Here is a 17,615-nt window from a genome sequence, read left to right as displayed (position 1 = left end):
TTCTTTTGCAGAAGTTTTTAGAAAACTCAACTGTTCCAGTGGCCACTATTCAATTTGCAGTCCAGATTTTATTCCCAAATATCTAAAGGTCACATTTTTGCAACTTCCCTTTATATGTTGGTAATAGCCTCATAAATTTCTCTTCCCCATCCTGTCCCTACACATACAGGAAAAGACCACAGCGGCCTGACAGAGTCTGAGCTTCCGCCAAGTGTTGATCCTCCTGGGATGGAGGGCAGCTACCTGAACCTGAAGGAGCCCGTTGTGAAGGGGCCAAGCGAGCGTTCGGGGTCCGACCTTTCCAGCCCACTGGAGAAAAGCGAGGCGGAGAGCAACAAAGGCAAAAAGAGACGCAACCGCACGACATTCACCAGCTACCAGCTGGAAGAGCTGGAGAAAGTTTTCCAGAAGACGCACTACCCAGACGTTTACGCTCGCGAGCAACTGGCGCTGAGGACGGACCTGACAGAGGCTCGGGTTCAGGTGAGAGTAAAAAAGAAATATTCCCCACGTAATTTCAGTCTCCCTGGACTGAAGTCACCATTTTGTGTTTCCAAAATGCCTTGGTAACACTCGGTACAGACCATATTTTCCCAGAGCTTGGAGATTACTTGGCACCTTGCAGAACTTATAACAGACTTTACCATAAATTTGTATGACTACCTCATAGAAATTTGGCAGGTACTTTGCAAATATTTGCAAGGATATTTCCAGAAACTGATGAGGTATTTTCCAGAAGCTTATCAGGTACTTCATCGAACCTACTAACTTCTTTTTCTGCAGCTTTTCAGAATTAAGCAGGTATTTTAGTTTATCATGATTAAGACAGCAGGAAAGTAATCAGGAACGTCTTTGAAAGTTCCAGAAAATTATGTACGTTTCGTTAAGTTTCAAAAAATATTATCCAAATTCCTGGAAAAGTACCAGTATTACCTGTGAGTTGTGTTATTTATTGTTACCAACATTTTTACTGCAGCGCTACAGTCTTGCAAAATCATGAGATTTTTTAACTTTTTGTGGGCGACGTTTGTTTTCAGATGGAAAAAAATATGCAAAAATTTTTTTAATGGTATCAACTGTACCGATGTTGTAAGCATGTTGAGTAATTCTTGAAATAAAATGGAAATTAAGTATTATACCTTTCACTTAAAATAAATACTTTTTAAAAGTGTAGGAACCTTTTATCACATATAATTTATCTTCCAGTGGAATACACAAAAGGAGACAAAGAGACAAATTTAGGAATTTAACAACATTCTCAAAAAGAACATGCCATTCATGTTAGACAAGGAAATAGACAGTTAGCTAAATTTTTCCGAGAAATAATTAAAACATTTAAACCTTTTGGAAATGTGGAAAATAAGCCTGGACAATGATACCTGTTGGATTTTAAAGGGTAAAAGTCTTTTTTCAAATCTGTTACCAAACTTCAGCTTAAAATCTTCTTAGCAGTTTATCTGAAAGTAAACATGTTTTCTTCCCAGGGTGCCAATAAGTATGTAGGATCTTGACCCATCTCTGACTTTCAAACTTGTAAAAAAAACTGTGGTTTACATAAAAATCATGTTTTCAAACCCAACCAGATTGTTTTGTTGTCAAAACCTGATCAGCTTTAAACTACGGACATGGAGGATTTTTTTTCTTTTGCGTTACCTCACAAAACTTTTGCGTTCCTTCACAATAATGTACTGATCAGTTCATGCAGCATAACTGAATACTGAAAGTCTTTCTTCCGGTGACCACGGTACTTTCTGCTATAAAAGGAGGTTTTCAAAAGGTTTTTCCATGCACCTCATTTCTGAAGTTTTATATCTTTTTCTTTAGGAGAGAACTGCACCACAAACTTATGTGCAAAATGCAAAAACAAAACGGCCCAAACATGGGCTCTTTCTGTCTTAGAAGGGAAGGAAACAGAAACTTTCCATTAGGAAGAAACTATTTGGACTATTTCAGTTTTGATCGTGTCTTTTTGTCTGAGTGGTTAATAAAGAGCCGTTTTCATGTGCAGTTCCATCGCAACCTTACACAAACATGCAGTGAATAAATCCATTTTCAATCAGGTTTTTGCACCAAAAAATTAAGAATATATAGACATGTTTTCACATTGTGTATATATTTGCAATTTTAAATTGACATTTGTGGTTGTCTACAAAATAGACCAGGATGTATTTGCTTATTGCGAGGGAACGTAAAACTTATTGTGAGGGAATGCAAAAGAAACTTTTCCCTATGTCCCCTGGGGGCCTCCGTATTAAATAGATTAAGCTAAGAGAGAACACCTTGAGGCAACCTTTCTAAAATCTTACAGGACTCTGGAGCCTCAGATGACCAAAACAAGCACCAGACCAGCAAACTAAATATGCGCCTGTTTGCTAATTGAAAATGTCAGGATGGTTTCATGTAACAGAAAAGAACAAACTAACCACTATGTTTAGGTTGTATATACATCTGGACAAAAGGGCTGCTGTATTACCAGGTCAGCTCGGTTTTGGCATGAAGATTTTATATTACATGAAACAGTTTTATCCTTTTTGACTGCTAAGTTTAAATATGACTGTTTGTCATAGCAGGAACAATAATAAGTGGTCATAGAAGGAGGACCACACTGTAAAAACACAAAATTTTATTTTTGTAGTTTCTAATGCAAATATCTTAGTATGCTGAAATAAAGCAAAAACTAACTTACAAGTAACTTTTCAGAAAGATATAGGAGCTTGTTTTAAGTCAATACTTTTTTTAATATTGATGAAAAAGTTCTAGTTCTGCTGGTAGATTATTTCATTTATAACAAGACATTCTTCTCATGTTATAAGTGAAATAATCTGCCAGTAAAACTAGCACTTTTTTAAAAATCAATATTAATAATTGACTCTAATTAAGCTCCTATATCTTGCTAAAAATGTACTTACTTATTTCCTAAGACATTTGCACCAGAATCTAGACCAAAAATACTTGGTAAAATTTTGTTTATTTGCAGTGCAAGTCTTAAAATTGGTTGATGGTTTTGCTCCTGTCCAGAGAAGATTGTCCCTTGAATGCTGAAGCGTCTCTTGCTGCATAGTTGTTGTTTGAATGCTGATAATCACTCCTCATCCGATAGAAAACGCTGAGAGACTCAACTCTGGCACGTTGACAGAGATTGTTTTGATCAGCAGAACAGCGAGGCCTATTGTTTTAAATCTCTCTTTCCCCCTGCCAGTTTTAGATCAGAGCATCGGGTGGGTGGGACCGGGGGAAGACTCTGCTCATTGCACTTACACGGTGCAGACTTCACATGAAGGTCAGAGGCCAAGGGTTTCTCTGCAGCAACTACCACGTTCAAACCACTTCACCGGAGGTTTTCCTTGCGTGCTCTGGAGGCACGCAAGGAAAACACATGGAAAGTCATCAAAGCCGTTTGGCATGGATATAAAAGACACTCTGAGATGCCAGTTTCAATTTCCACACACAGCCTGAGACACAGTCAGGGACGGAGGAACCTGGCCTGGTCCTCGCGGTGGTACAGTAAAATAAGCACATTTTCGTAGCGTTCACACAGGCCTGTCCGTTCCCCAGATGAATATGATTAAGTTTTTCATCTTATGCAGCAGAGTTGCTGTGAGGTTTGACCCAAACTTCTAAAAAAAAAAAAATTAAAAAAAGTCAGGCCCCAGATATGCGTGCAATCAAGACTAAAATGCCACAATTTTCACTGAAGGTCCACAGAGACAAAGTCCAGGGATGTTGAATCGTTGAGGACTGTGGGGCACTCGGAGCGCGCCAAGCAACTGGAGAATCTGTTTCATCTCCAGCAGAACTGCAATTGAAACGAACACTACAGATGTTCGGAGCCTAAACGCCACCATTAGAGTCCTTCGGTTTCATCCTCAGTTTGGTGATGAATGTCTTCATAAAGTCCTGCTGCAGCTCTCTGTAATCACTCATGTGACTTTTTGCTGCCACCAGTTTGGTACAATTGGCTCAGAGCCTCGGTCTTGGACTTCACCCCTGCTGCCCATGTTTTAATGGAACAAGGGGGCCGAACGTGTGTGTGTGTGTGTGTGTGTGTGAGAGTAAGTGAGTGAGGCACTCTATCAATTCCAGTGGACCTGGATGACAGAGATGAGGTGAGACGGCTGGACTTCAAAGCTGCTTTTATAGCTCGAGACTCTGCCCTCCATTTCTCCGTCTTCCTCTCTCGCTCTCGTTCCCTGCCTGCTGGCTCTGGAGCATAAATAAAGCTCCATAATGGCTCTGTAAGCTGCATTTTGCTGTCAGCGTCTTTAGCAATTACTGTATCACCGCCAAGCACTTTGAGCTCCAAGAATACCGAGCCACCTTCCTTGCAGATGTCTGCTAAATAATACAAACAAAAGTAGTAAGTGTTTGCAGTCGGTAGGTTTCATCCTCGTGGGCATGTTGTTTAGGACAGAGGTACTGAAGTGTTGTACGTTTAAACAACTGCATGAGGTAAAGGGCGGGGATTTATGAGTTGTTGAGTTATAAGCAGCGAAAATCTTACCTTAGTAGAAAACTCTGAACTCAAAACTGTCAGTAGTTTTGGGAAAATGCTTATTCCAATAGCCTTTAAGCTGTTGTTAAGTTTACTCATTTAGAAGGGTAAAGCATCACAATGTGAAACATTTTAATCAGATAGAATCATATTTTTACTCTGAATGGAAACTCTCAAAATGTTGTCAAGCTACAGCAAAAGATTATTTGTCTCTGAACAGATTTTAAATATTTTTGATGTTATTACACTGAAATGTTTCAAATCACCAAAACATATCTTAGTGTTAGACAAAGATAACCTAAACAAATACAAAATGCTGTTTGTAAGTTATGATTTTAATTATTAAAAGGGGGATAAACCTTCTAAGCCAACCTGGATCATTGTGGAAAAAGTAATTTCCCCCGCTTTCTTAAAATTAATTAAGCATGAGCTACCAAATGTGTAAGAAGCTAACTTCTGTTTCACTGGCTTACAGTAAAATGTCTGACATAAAATTGGTGAAAAATCTCAGAATCAACGAATTAAAAATAAACTAAAAGCAAAGACACTGACAACTATCGACCTAAAAAAGGTTAAAATCATTTCAAAGCATTGGGACTCTAGAAAAACCACATTGACGACTCCTCCAGGAGTTCACCGATGAGCCCAGATCCATGTCTGAAGCACTGTAGGACTCACTAACCAGAGTCCATGGTTCACCAATAAAAGCCCACGGTTCAGCAATAAGAATAAATTGCATCCTGGGGAGAGTTTCAAGGTGAAAACCTCTGCTGGCACAAAATGAACAAAATGGTGCATCTGATGTATGTCAAAAAGCGTCCTGATGATGCCGTTCTGTGGATAAGACAAACCTGGAAAGTTTTGGAAGGTCTCGATCTTGTTATATTAGTTGTAAAACTAAACAAAAACGTTCAGAAGAATGCCTCATACCTGAAGTCAAATGTGGTTTTTGTCGTGTTACGGTCTGGAGCCGCTGAGCTTCTTCGAGATCTGGCAACTAACTGCAGTTGTTGGAACAATCCTGAAAAGGAAAATGTACGGCAATCAGTTTGTGACTTTAATCTCAAGTGCATTTGGGTTCTGCAGCAGGTCCAATAATGCAAAGCACACCAGCAAGTCCAACTATATACTGTATATATATATATATATATCTAAAGAAATCTATAAGATCACATCAGTGTGTTGCATCATGTTATTGTACAGAAATAAATCTTTCAAAAATCTGTTTCAGTTTGTAGGATTTACTGTTTTCCTTGAAACTCAGCAAGCTGTATAAAAAATAATTAAAGGATTTTTACACATTTCCTAATCTAAATATATTTCAGATCAGCCAAGTATATTTGCTCTTAAACAAGGGAATAAAAGAAAAACAACTGTAATCAGGGATTTATTTGAGTTATTGTTTATCAAAATATGAACTCATGTTTTAAGTTGAAATAGACATCCCAAACCAAACAATCTCAATGACACATCAATTGTTCATTCAGAGTTAAGATTTATAATTAAAGAAGCAAGATCAAAAATGAAAATGTTTAATAAATAGCTTTAAGTGTAAGTTAACAAGAGTTAATCAATCTTCCAGAGATTTAACGTTAATATGCAAAGAGAAATTCAATTTGTTAGTATTCAACACCAGAACCAAGACAACTGAACATGGGAAAGAAAGACACTTACTGTGGTCTGAAATCCAACCTGCTGCAAACCCGACGTTCAAAGGTTCAGAAAATATCATTCACCAAAAAAATGGTATAATATTTTTGAGACTGGTATTGTTTTAAGATTGTAAAGGTTTGCTTAGCTTTAGACCAACTAATCTGGATTTATTCCCAATGAAAACTATCAAGGTAATTATCTTCTGCAGGCATTATATTAACTACTATATATACTATAACTTTTCAATAAAACCTTCCCTAAAAATGTGTAAACTTTCCCCTTCAACAGTGACATGATCAGACTAAAGGATCATAAATCTAGGAGACAATGACAAGCAAAGGAAACAATGACTGATTTCACTCTAAAGTTCAAAAAATAGTTTCTAAAAGCATTCTTAGAAAGTCCAGCTTTAAAATATTTGTTGCCAACAGTGTTTAAGAGTCGGTAGGAAGGGGACTTTGCTTTGTGTGTGTATGTGCAGACGAGAGCGCCCCAGTCTGCAGCTCTCGTCTGCACGCTTCCCAGAGGTCGAGAAGGTTAGGCGTGGAGAAGCCGAGGGCTTAGGCGTCAGGAAATTAAACATGAAATGAAAACAAGCCCCAGTTTGAACATTCTCCCATCTCACTTTCCAATATCCCCACTTCCCTTGGTCGACTTAAAAGGGAGGTGGGAGGAAAGCGACATTTGGAGAGAGGGGCGAGGTCAGTGTTACGGGGGCCGGGGTGTTGAGGGACAGAAGAGGATGAGCTTTAGCAGAGGAGGGGGAGCGCTGCAAAGAGATTAGGATGAAAAAAGGAGCAGCTTTATCTTGATTTGTTACAATTAAGATGACGGCTCAATAAACTAAGAATGGTTTATCTCTTGAGAGGAAAGTAGAGCATTTCAAATCTTGACATTTGAGATATTAATCTTTGAAAGGCATCATGTTTTCTCAGTGCAAATGAAATGCAGCCTGCATGTTCTGACCCAAGGGATGCTCAATGCAACATTAACACTTGAGGTTAAAAAAACATTGTTGATATGGAACTTGGCTAAGAAAAGAGAGCAATAAATTTGATAAATATGTACCTTTTCTCAGTTTTTCTCCTACATCTCTGAATATAAATCCACTGTGAGCCACCGTCATGTGTGAGCGCTCATATGGAAACCTGTGACATAATAAGCTCATGTAACTCAAGTTTCACCAAAAGCAAGACATGGAAAACAATAATAGACTCCAAACCTACAGAGGGAACATAAAGGCAGAGACCCTTTCAAACAAATTACATAATACAAAGAGCAACAACCCTTAGAATTCAAAAATACTTTATTAATCCCAAATGGAAATTAAGTGTTGTTACCATTAATTATTAATTACTCATTCATTTAGATTCTTCAATGAGTTATTGAAGATGGTGATGAAAGTAGTGCACTGAATCTGAAGATGTTTTGCCTTCCCAAGACAAGAGGATGGTCAGGGTTGTTCACGATCCTATGAAGAATGGACAACCCTGACCATCCTCTTCATGAGACCGAAAATTGTTTCTCCAAGTTGTTTATTCATGGTTTCTACTTGTTAGCGTCGAGCCTATTTGTCTGTGAACGTAACACACCTGGTTGGGGCTCATAGACGGCGGTATTTACAAAAACCTAATTTCTAAGCTAGGTTTAAACTAGCTAGTTTTTAAGCTAGCTAGGCTTCTAGCTAGCTTAGAAACCGACCCATACCTCCTCTCTCCTGAAGTGTTGATTAAATTACCGACTTTCCCTGAATTCACATCACAGGATTTAAGTCACTATGTCATAAACAGCGTTTCCCTTTACACCGGAGAGGCATTAAAAACGTACAAAACGAGAGATGCTAACCAGTTTTTCCATGCTAGGCTACATGAGGGTGCGGCATTGTCTCCATGGTTACCAACGGTTAGACGCTACCTTCTCCATAAAAATATTTGATATCTTTCTAATCATACTTACTTGTAAAGTAAATAAACAATCTTCTTACCTTGTAAAAAGTGTTTGCTGCAAATCCGTGATTACATTATGAATAACAGCTGATCAGTCATTATGATTAACAGCTGCTATCCGGCACTGCCCTAACTTTCCTTATTAAAAATAAAAAAAATAAGTGGCAAGTTTGGTTTGCATCCTTGTCTCTTTTTTTCTGCAGCCTGACCTGCTAGTAACCAGAGAAGAAATTAGCTTCCCTGTTGCAGTCGACTAATCTTACCAGCTGAACTGAGAAATGTTATAATTCAAATGCCATTCATATCTGTCACAAATATAAAAACGCGTTATATTAGCCATATGTGGTCTTATCTGTTTAAAGTCCCTAAAGAAAAAGATATTTTGCACATGTTGGGGTTCCTCTGGTTAATGTAGTTTCAACTCATCAGAAACCCCTTTGCACACTGCAAAAAACTAAATTTTACCAAGTAATTTTGGTCTAGTTTCTTGTGCAAATATCTTAGTAAACTTGGAATAAGTTAAATTAACTTTTCAGCAAGATACAGAGACTTGTAAGTGAATAATTCCTCAATATTGACTAAAAATGTACTGGTTCCCTTAGCAGATAAATTAACTTATGGAAAAAATGGCTTGTTTTAAGTGTCTTGCTAAAATAGTTACTTGTAAGTTAGTTTAGTCTTATTTCAAAAATAGCAAGATATTTGCACCAGAAACTAGACCAAAAATACTTGGTAGGATTTTGTGTTTTTGCACACATTTTGATTTGCAAATCAAAATGTGGTTCTCCAACAGTTCACATCCTGCAAATTCACAGCTCAGCTCTGCCTCTTAACCCTAATGTGCATTTCTTTACTAAGAGAAATGATGACAGTGAGAAAAACATGGGTGGCTGGGTGGGGAGTGGTGGCATATAAAGGGAATAACTGAGGGAAAATTGCATGTCAGGGACTCTGAAAACCACAAGCTGATTGGGCTGGGAATCAACCCACAATACGAGTTCAAGCCCCCGCGCCGGAGCAAGATTACTCTCTCTCTCTTCTCTCTCTCTCTCTCTCTCTCTCTCTCTCTCTTCGAGTCTTTGAAGATGTTTCCACTTTTCTCTCGGGACGATTCGATTCAGACAACCAACAAATAGATGCAAACAAACATGTGGAGACTCGTACTGCCCTCTCCTCTTCAATTCAGCTCGAGTTCAATGAAATGGAAAAGAAATCTCATGATGTTTATCAAATGAAGCTTCAAAAATAACTGTGTACATCTTTTTTTTTTTTTTTTTTTACTATTTATTATAGATCAGTGTTTACCCCAGTGTATAATAAGCCTGGCGAGCTACCAGGCTTTACTTGTGCCCTCACCAGGCTTAGCATTGCTTATTTATTTAAGTTTTTTTTAATGTTTGCATTTTGTAGGACTTTATAGTTGGTGTTCAGATATTAATCTTCCAATAACACATACTTATAAAGTGATATTTTCAAATTTTCTGTCAACTTTAAACATTTTTTAACTCAAAAACACAATGGGCCGCTGGATAAATGACAGTCGAGCTCCCCAACCACCAGGCTAAGCAACTCTATTCTAAATGCAACTTAGACAAAAATCCACCTAACATACATGTTGCTTGACTGTGGGACGAAGCTGTAGCACTCAGAGAATCAATGCAAGGATGGAGAAAACCTGCACTCCAGGTCAATATTGAATTCAAGAACATTCTTGCTATAAAGAAACAGCACTAACAAATGCTTCACTATGCAAACCCCAAATGCGATGAAATAAAAGTGTGCTTCCTTTTTAGAGAGGGCATCCAGGAAGTACAGGTTTTCTTTATAAGTTAGAAGAATAACCGACAGTTCGATCAGCACTACTCTGCACTCAGTCTCCATGGTAACAGCTGTTGTACTGATCAATGGGAGTTGGTAGCTCCTGTCTCTTCACTGTATCACAGTTTAAATCAGAAATTCATGACATCACCAACATATTAACTCTTTACAACTACGTCACTTAATCATTCAAGGCGCCATGATGGACCTCGAAGGTGAAGGATGCTAGTATTAAATAGAGCGACTTAAATTGTTTTCCAAAGTTGTTTTTGACAGTTTATTCATGGTTTCTACTTGTTAGCGTCGAGCCTATTTGTCTGTGAACGTAACACACCTGGTTGGGGCTCATAGACGGCGGTATTTATAAAAGCTGGAAACAGCTAGCATAGAAACCGACCCATATTTCCTCCCTCCTGACTTGTTGATCAAAATACTGACTTTGCCTGAAGTCGCACTTACTTAGAAAGTATATGAACGTTAATCTTACCTTGTAAAAAGTGTTCGCTGCAAATCCGCGGTTACACCGACGGCTGTCATTATGATTAACGGCTGATATCCATCGCCACCATAACTTTTCTCATTAAAAGTTATACAATAAAATGACACGTTTGGTTTCTATCCTTGTCTGTCTGTGCAGCCGACCGTGCAGCACCCTATGAGCATTTTTAAAGTGAAATCAAATAAACAAAACTTATAATAGGCTACCAGATGTCTGTTTTTTGACGTCCGTCATGGCGGAGTTCTGGAGAATGTGACGTCACGTGCGAAGGGTCAATGCTCCCATCAGCCACTTTACTAACTAAACAGGTCAAATGCTTTTCAACAGAAATAGCAAATCAGCAACTCAATGCATTAAGGGTCTTAACTTGCATAGGTTGAAGCCTTTGTTAAAATAAGAAAAAAAACGGTGGTCCAAAGTTGGTCCAAAGTTTCCCATGAGCAGCCATTGTGTGGATGACATTTCTTGGTAAAGTCACAGATGAGAGGAGAATGAGCAGACTCAGATATATTTATATATAAATATCTATATTAAAGGGATGCCCATCTGAACCAGAAAATGTTAGTGCTGTCCTCAAACTTCAAAATGTGCTGCTTTCCAATGACCTGTTGCACAGCAAAACTCAATTCTGATAACCAAACCCATCTGTTCTCTGAACGGACTGTTAAATTTGTGATATGAAGTGACAGTAACCAATCAGCTGAGATGAAGAAACTCCCCGCCATAATTCATATGTGCAAATTTAAACTGTAACCCAAATAACAGAACTTGAGTGAAGAGTTTTGTATGTTGTCTTTTGTAAACAGACTTTTCCATAAGAACATTTCTAGCTTGTTTTTCTACACATAAATTCTTATCTATGGGTGCACAAAGCAAACATTTTGCTTTACAAGTTGGCAAAGTGTTTCTACAACCACACATTCTGATTTACAATCACAAAATTTTTTACATAAATACATTCCTTTCCACAGATGCACAAAGCAGAATTTCTCAGGCTTTTTTATTTTGCAACTCTTCACAGCTTGATTTACACGCTCAAAATAAATAGCACTGGATTTTAAGCCAACAGTACAACCACAGACACATTCTTCAATTTATCTCTATAACATAAATGTTATATTCACACTTTTTAGCACGCACTGTTAACTGACCCCAGTATTTATTTATTAGGCACATTTCTGACAGACTCAGTCACAGTAGCTGTGTTTTCATTAACCATAGAACTGTGCAAATTGAAATTATGAAATAAAATTTGCTTAATGGAAACCAAGCACCATTTACAAATCTTTTTATAAAAAATCTTTGCGCTAAGATGGGGTGGTTTTTCAGTTGAATTGAAGTAGACTGTATTTTGCAAAACTGCAATGGAAACACTTTTTTTTGCATCACATAATCAACAACTGGATGTTACTACTGCCGGAAACAAGGAAGAAGACAACAGGAAGTAGGAGGATGATGGTTTGTTTGTTTTCTTTTTGGACAATAAGCGCTGTCCACCAGGGCATCGCACAGTTCATAAAAAGTTGACATTTGAACGTGTTGAATCCATAGCTCTTCTGTAAAATCACTGGCTTCGTTGTTCCCCAAAAAGTCGCATAGGTAGCCACTCCCAGGTGTAAAAGGCTTTTAGCCCCAATGCATAAAAAAGACACCGACGTCTCATCTCATGGCCGATGAGCGCTAGTGCCATGGCTGAATTATAGATATATCTCATGTAAATGTTTACATCCTTGCTGCCATAAAAAGCAGCAAATGCTCAGAGAATCCTCACCTGGGGCGGTAAGCCATGTCATACTGCAGGAACACAAAGTCTTATCACGTATTGTTGGTCCAGTTTCTGCAAATATCTTAGTACATTTCAAATAAGACAAAACTAACTTGTCTTCAGAAAAGTTGCCTTCTGAAGCAACTTTTCAGAAATGTATAAAAGCTTTTTTTTAAAGTCAGTACTTCCTTACTATTGATTTTAAAAAGTTCTCGTTCCGTTACTGATATAAAACTTTTAAAATCTACTGATCCAGAAGACAAGATCAAACATACCTAAAGCAGAATAACTTAAATCCAAAGATAATTAGCTAATGTATCCCAATGGAACTAGTACTTTTTCATCCATATTAAGGAATTATTGACCTCAAATAAGGTCTGAAATCTTAACGAAATGTTAGTTGTAAGTTAGTTTTGTGGAGTGAGAAATTTCCACTTGAAACTAGACCAAAATGTATTGGTAAGATTTTGTGTTTTTGCAGTGAACACATCAAACTGCAACATTTAAGAGTCTTTCTGAGGAATTACCTCAACCTGTCCGATATTTTTATATATATTTTGGAGCACAACAAATTCTTCCTAAACTCTGTAGTTATGCTTGAATACAAGGCATTTGTCAGCGTGTTGCTGAAAGCAACCTTTTTAAAATCTATTGATCCAGAAGACAAGATCAAACCTGCCTAAACACTTAAACCCAGAGATTATTAGTTAATGTATCTCTGGGCCAACTTTTGACCAGTGTTGGTCAAAAGTTCAGTACTTGTTTCATGGGCTGTACCAAGGGATTCCCTGTGCTGACATGTTGGAGAGAGCACACCTTTCTGAGAGTGATTTATGAACAGCTGCAGCCCCAGATGTGGATCTGTCGACGCTGGCAGCATGAAGGGAGGCAGACGGCTTTGTATCAAAGGGAGGAGCTGAAACGCGCTGCACCGGGGGAGACTCACCATTTTCACATCAATAGTCCAGTGTGGACAGAACTTTAAAGACATGTCAAGTCCCAAAAAGACTTTCATGTGTAGCGCAATTTATTTTCTTTACCATGTTCAATACACTCAGGTTTTTTTAATACTCTGAACAAAATAGCCCAGTTTTTAACAATAACTTGGAGACTTTAGTAGATACGTGTAAAACGGTTGTCAATTTGTTCTTAATTGACATCCGCTGTTCTGATGGATTGCTTTCTTCGCAGGTGTGGTTTCAGAATCGCAGAGCCAAGTGGAGGAAGAGAGAACGTTTTGGCCAGATGCAACAAGTGCGCACACACTTTTCCACTGCTTACGAACTCCCACTTCTCACTCGACCAGAAAACTATGCACAGGTAAGGATCTCCAAGGTGAAGTTACAATCAAAGATTACTAAGATATCTCTACTGAAGCATGCTTTAGACCCACACTGTGAGAGTGCTATATGCAGGGGTGTGAAACTCATTTTCATGTCGGGTCTCAGAATCATAAACAGGCAGAATCAATAAGTCCCTCCAAATTTCACAAATCTACAAAATCAACAGATCCCCACAATATTTTTTGATTTTACTGCAAATTTTTCTCAAAATTGGCCCAAAACATTGGGCTCAAGTGACTTCTGCCTCAGCTTTATTTGATGTCATGTTATAGTCTATGATCGATACGGCGTTTAATAAGAAGTCACATTTAACATCATAAATTAGCTCAACTATCGTGAACATTTTTTACAAATGTTTCTAATAATTATCACCACAAAATCTGTGATTCTGATTGCAAAAATAAATCACAAAAACAATCAAAATCCTGGATGGACTGATCAGTGTGAAAAGATATTTAATATTATTTTATTTTAAGAAACACTTATTGAATGCTGAAACAAAAAGCTGATATGACATTTTAACAGTTCAATAGATTCTGGCACAACTGGCCCTTTAAGAACATTCAGATTTTTGTTTAACATCTTTTCACATTGATGTAATTTGGCATTCTACCAATAAAAACTGATTTGATTGGTAAAACAATATTTAAGCACACAATTGTTATCTTGAAGTTCTATTTTGTGGCCATTTGAGGTCTAGAGGGCCACAAAAATAGCTTTTGTGTGCCAGATTTGGCCCGTTGACCTTGAGTTGGGCACCTCTGCTGTACAGGAACCATATGAAATCTTAATAATATGAACCTCAGTTCGTCTTAGCTCTGTGTTATGCATCTGTGTTACAATATCTGGTTTGTTTTTAACTCTTGCAGACAAACTCTTTCTGGCTCCAAGTGAATCAGATGCTTTCATCTGAATTCAGCAGCATTCATCGACTAAAAACTGACAGAGACAAATATAGCGTCCTCTCTCTTTACTGAAGCAGTTTGCCCACATTTAAATCCTGACCATATTTCTATATATTTATGTAAATAACAGGCAGAGCAAATAGCTTTGTATTTAAAAAGACCAAACTGTCTTCCTTATGCATCTAAAAATGATGTTTGTTGAAAACATGAAGAAAAAGTGGGGAAAAAGCAACAAGCTTCACAAACTCAGGTCAATAAACAATCCTCTAAAAAATAAAGAAGGAAGGTTGTTTATAAGGTTTTGGCAAGTAAGAACAGTGGAAACCAAACATTTTATTATTTCACAGGTGAAATTAGCTGAATGCAATCAGTTAATTTTAAACATTTATATAATTTAAAGCTAGTATAGTGTATTTACAAAAAAATAAATAATCTGACATCTTCAAGAGATGAATCCTGCAGCAACAAAATTATTTAGAAAGGCCATTCTGACATTATTTGTCAGGTCCGGTGTTATTCTTAAGCATTTAAAGAATAAAATATGATTAATGTTAAAACAAACCTCTATCTCTTTGATCATAACCCTTTCTTCTGTTTGTGGCTCAACTTGAAGCTGACTGCCAACCTAAATTGTTTCCATCTCCTGGACTTTTCTGCCATTTGCTCCTGCAGGTATTTAGTGAAATCCGCTTTGTGAATCCAGAACAGAAAAAAAGAAAGTAATGGAGCCCAAACTGTTCTCACTTTTAATCTATCTGGACGGGCAAAGATTTGGGAAAGTATCACCTTAATGAAAGATTTTTTTTCTAGGAATTAGAGCTTTATTGTGTGGTTAGTAGCAAAAGTTTATTAGTCAGTTTTTACCCTAGAGACTATATTTATTTATATATTTCATTCCTAATTCATGCCAGCCATGTTAGTCCACTTTAATCGAACTCCAGTTCTTTTGTCTGTAGAGTCCGGTTTGTTTGGGGAAAGTGTAAATGAGCAATCGCACTTTGATGTGGACCAAGAAAGCTAACTCTGGTGGTGCATGTGAAGGTCTTGGCTTGTTTTCATATGTGGATAAAAGTGGACCGGAGACCGCTCCAAAAGCAGAGAGCGACTACAGCAAAGGGCATTCTGGGTAAATACAAAAAACCAAAAGCGAGACTCTACCGCACGCGAGAGCAAGCTCATGCTCATGGTCTTTTAAGACAAAACAGAAATCCTACAACCGCTAAAATCTGACGCTACTCCATTTTTATTTACATTTTGTGAAGAATGAAGTTGCGCTACGTGTCTCCTTCGGAGGATTTTGTGTCGTTTCCTTCAGTGGAATTGGTGCAGCGCCCCCACAGATGAGGAGGTGAACAGTTTTTTCAATTAGTTTAGATCGTAAAGCTGAAAATATAACAAATGTTGCAATTTTGGTTCCCAATCAAATCGAGTCTACCAGACTATTAGGTGGGAAAACACCCTCAAAGTCCAGTTTCCTGAATCACGGTTGAAGCTGAACTGTAAGAAATGAATTCAGTAGGTGACAGAAGTTGTAAAAACCCAGCTGTGTTGATCAGCCTGAATACAAGTAAGTTACGAGTTTGGTTCTCTAAATGAGTTTAGGGTCTGGTTCTGCTACCACAATGAGGATAAAAAAGCCAAGCAACAAATCAGATTAAACAGGTTTGTGCCAGCCCCATGTTTGTAGATTGTTGTCTGAATTTATGACCAGTAACACCAGACCATAATCCCAGCCTTTTTCCTCCAGATCCAGAACCCTTCGTGGATCGGGAGCAGCAGTGCAGCCTCCCCGGTGCCAGGCTGCGTGGTGCCATGCGACTCCGTCCCGTCCTGCATGGCGCCTCACCCTCACGCTCCCGGAGGCGTCTCTGACTTCCTGGGCGTGCCCAGTCCAGGCAGCAGCCACATGGGACAGACACACATGGGCAGCCTGTTTGGGGGCGCCGGGATCGGCGGGGGAATCAACGGCTATGACCTCAACGTTGATCCCGATCGCAAGTCGTCCAGCATAGCTGCGCTGCGGATGAAGGCCAAGGAACACAGCGCGGCCATCTCCTGGGCGACATGATGGGACCCGCCCCGGTCCCCGCGATGGCCTCATCTCCGGAGCCGCCGTCAGTGAGCACTGAGAAGGAGGAGAGGGGGTTTTCCTGAGAGCACTAATGATAACACAAGTCAGATGAAGAGGGGGAGACAGAGGAGATAAGAGGGGCCAGAACAGCAGCTAAAGCAAGCCAGATAACTGTGACAAGGAATATTCTGCATTTAGACAGAAATATAGCTGTGTGACAAAAAACAGCAATTATTCACATTCCTGATAAAGATGCATAAAGTGCCTTAAAATAACATTTCTCACTGTAGTGTCGTAATCTCACACTGAAGACCCAACATTTCATTTAGGCAAATGTTAAGAAACAAGGCTTTAACCAAAATCATAAATTCCTTTTAAAGCAGCACTACTGCGTAAAATCGAGCTTTACATCATGTTATAATGTTATTCCCTCATCAGAAACATACCTGGAGTGTTGACTTGATTTTTCCATGCATGTTTGAGAAATCCTTTAATCTCCATGGCAACCATTCAGCTGTACAAAAAGTCTGGGTGGACTAAGCTCCACCCACGAGAACAAAGCTCCTCCTTTGAGCTGCAGTTTCAGAGCTTCATGCCTCACAGAGCAGCCCTCCCCCACTCAGCTCCTTCAGACTAGCCAGAAGCAATTAGCAAACATCTGGTGGAACTGAGCATCTGCTGAGCTCATTGTAGGAGCTACTTCTCAGTGAAACGCTGATAAAAACGTTGTTGTAGGGTTAATAGAGGAACCATGTTGTGATAACTTCTTGAAGGCGGAGTTTCAGAAAGAGCAGGAGAATTTTTAAAGAGACAGGAAGCCCAATTTCAAGGTGTTAAATAACAAGGTAAAATTTCCTTTGAATCATTTTTTTATATATACAGCATTTTTCTAACAACTGTAAGCTAACATAGTTACTTGATTGTGTGCCCCTTTAAAGTGTGTGAAAATCATGTTTGAGTTTTATGTTATGCTACTCCAGTGGCAGCCATTTGAAGTTGCCTAACCGCTTGCTCTCACAAAGCGGCAACTATTTACACAAAGCTTGAGCGCCCGGCCATCTCTTCTCAGCTCCTCCAGACTAGCGGCAGCGGCAATCAACAAACAGCCGGTCTGCTGAGCTCA

General features: G+C 38.7%; 1 protein-coding gene across 1 annotated transcript in view; it reads left to right on the top strand.

Annotated features, from left to right (window-relative positions):
• LOC116711197 (homeobox protein aristaless-like 4) overlaps positions 1-16,737 on the top strand; it is a 32,904-nt gene extending 16,167 nt beyond the window's left edge. The window contains exons 2-4 of the mRNA XM_032550598.1: positions 170-483; positions 13,365-13,493; positions 16,169-16,737. Coding sequence (XP_032406489.1) covers positions 170-483; positions 13,365-13,493; positions 16,169-16,489 — 764 coding nt within the window. The 3' untranslated portion in view covers positions 16,490-16,737. The remainder of the gene's footprint in view (positions 1-169; positions 484-13,364; positions 13,494-16,168) is intronic.
• Positions 16,738-17,615: the final 878 nt, after the last annotated feature.

Source organism: Xiphophorus hellerii, chromosome 2 (assembly GCF_003331165.1).
Source record: "Xiphophorus hellerii strain 12219 chromosome 2, Xiphophorus_hellerii-4.1, whole genome shotgun sequence".
In the NCBI taxonomy this organism is placed as follows: domain Eukaryota; kingdom Metazoa; phylum Chordata; class Actinopteri; order Cyprinodontiformes; family Poeciliidae; genus Xiphophorus; species Xiphophorus hellerii.
This window is presented reverse-complemented; position numbering and strand designations above follow the sequence as displayed.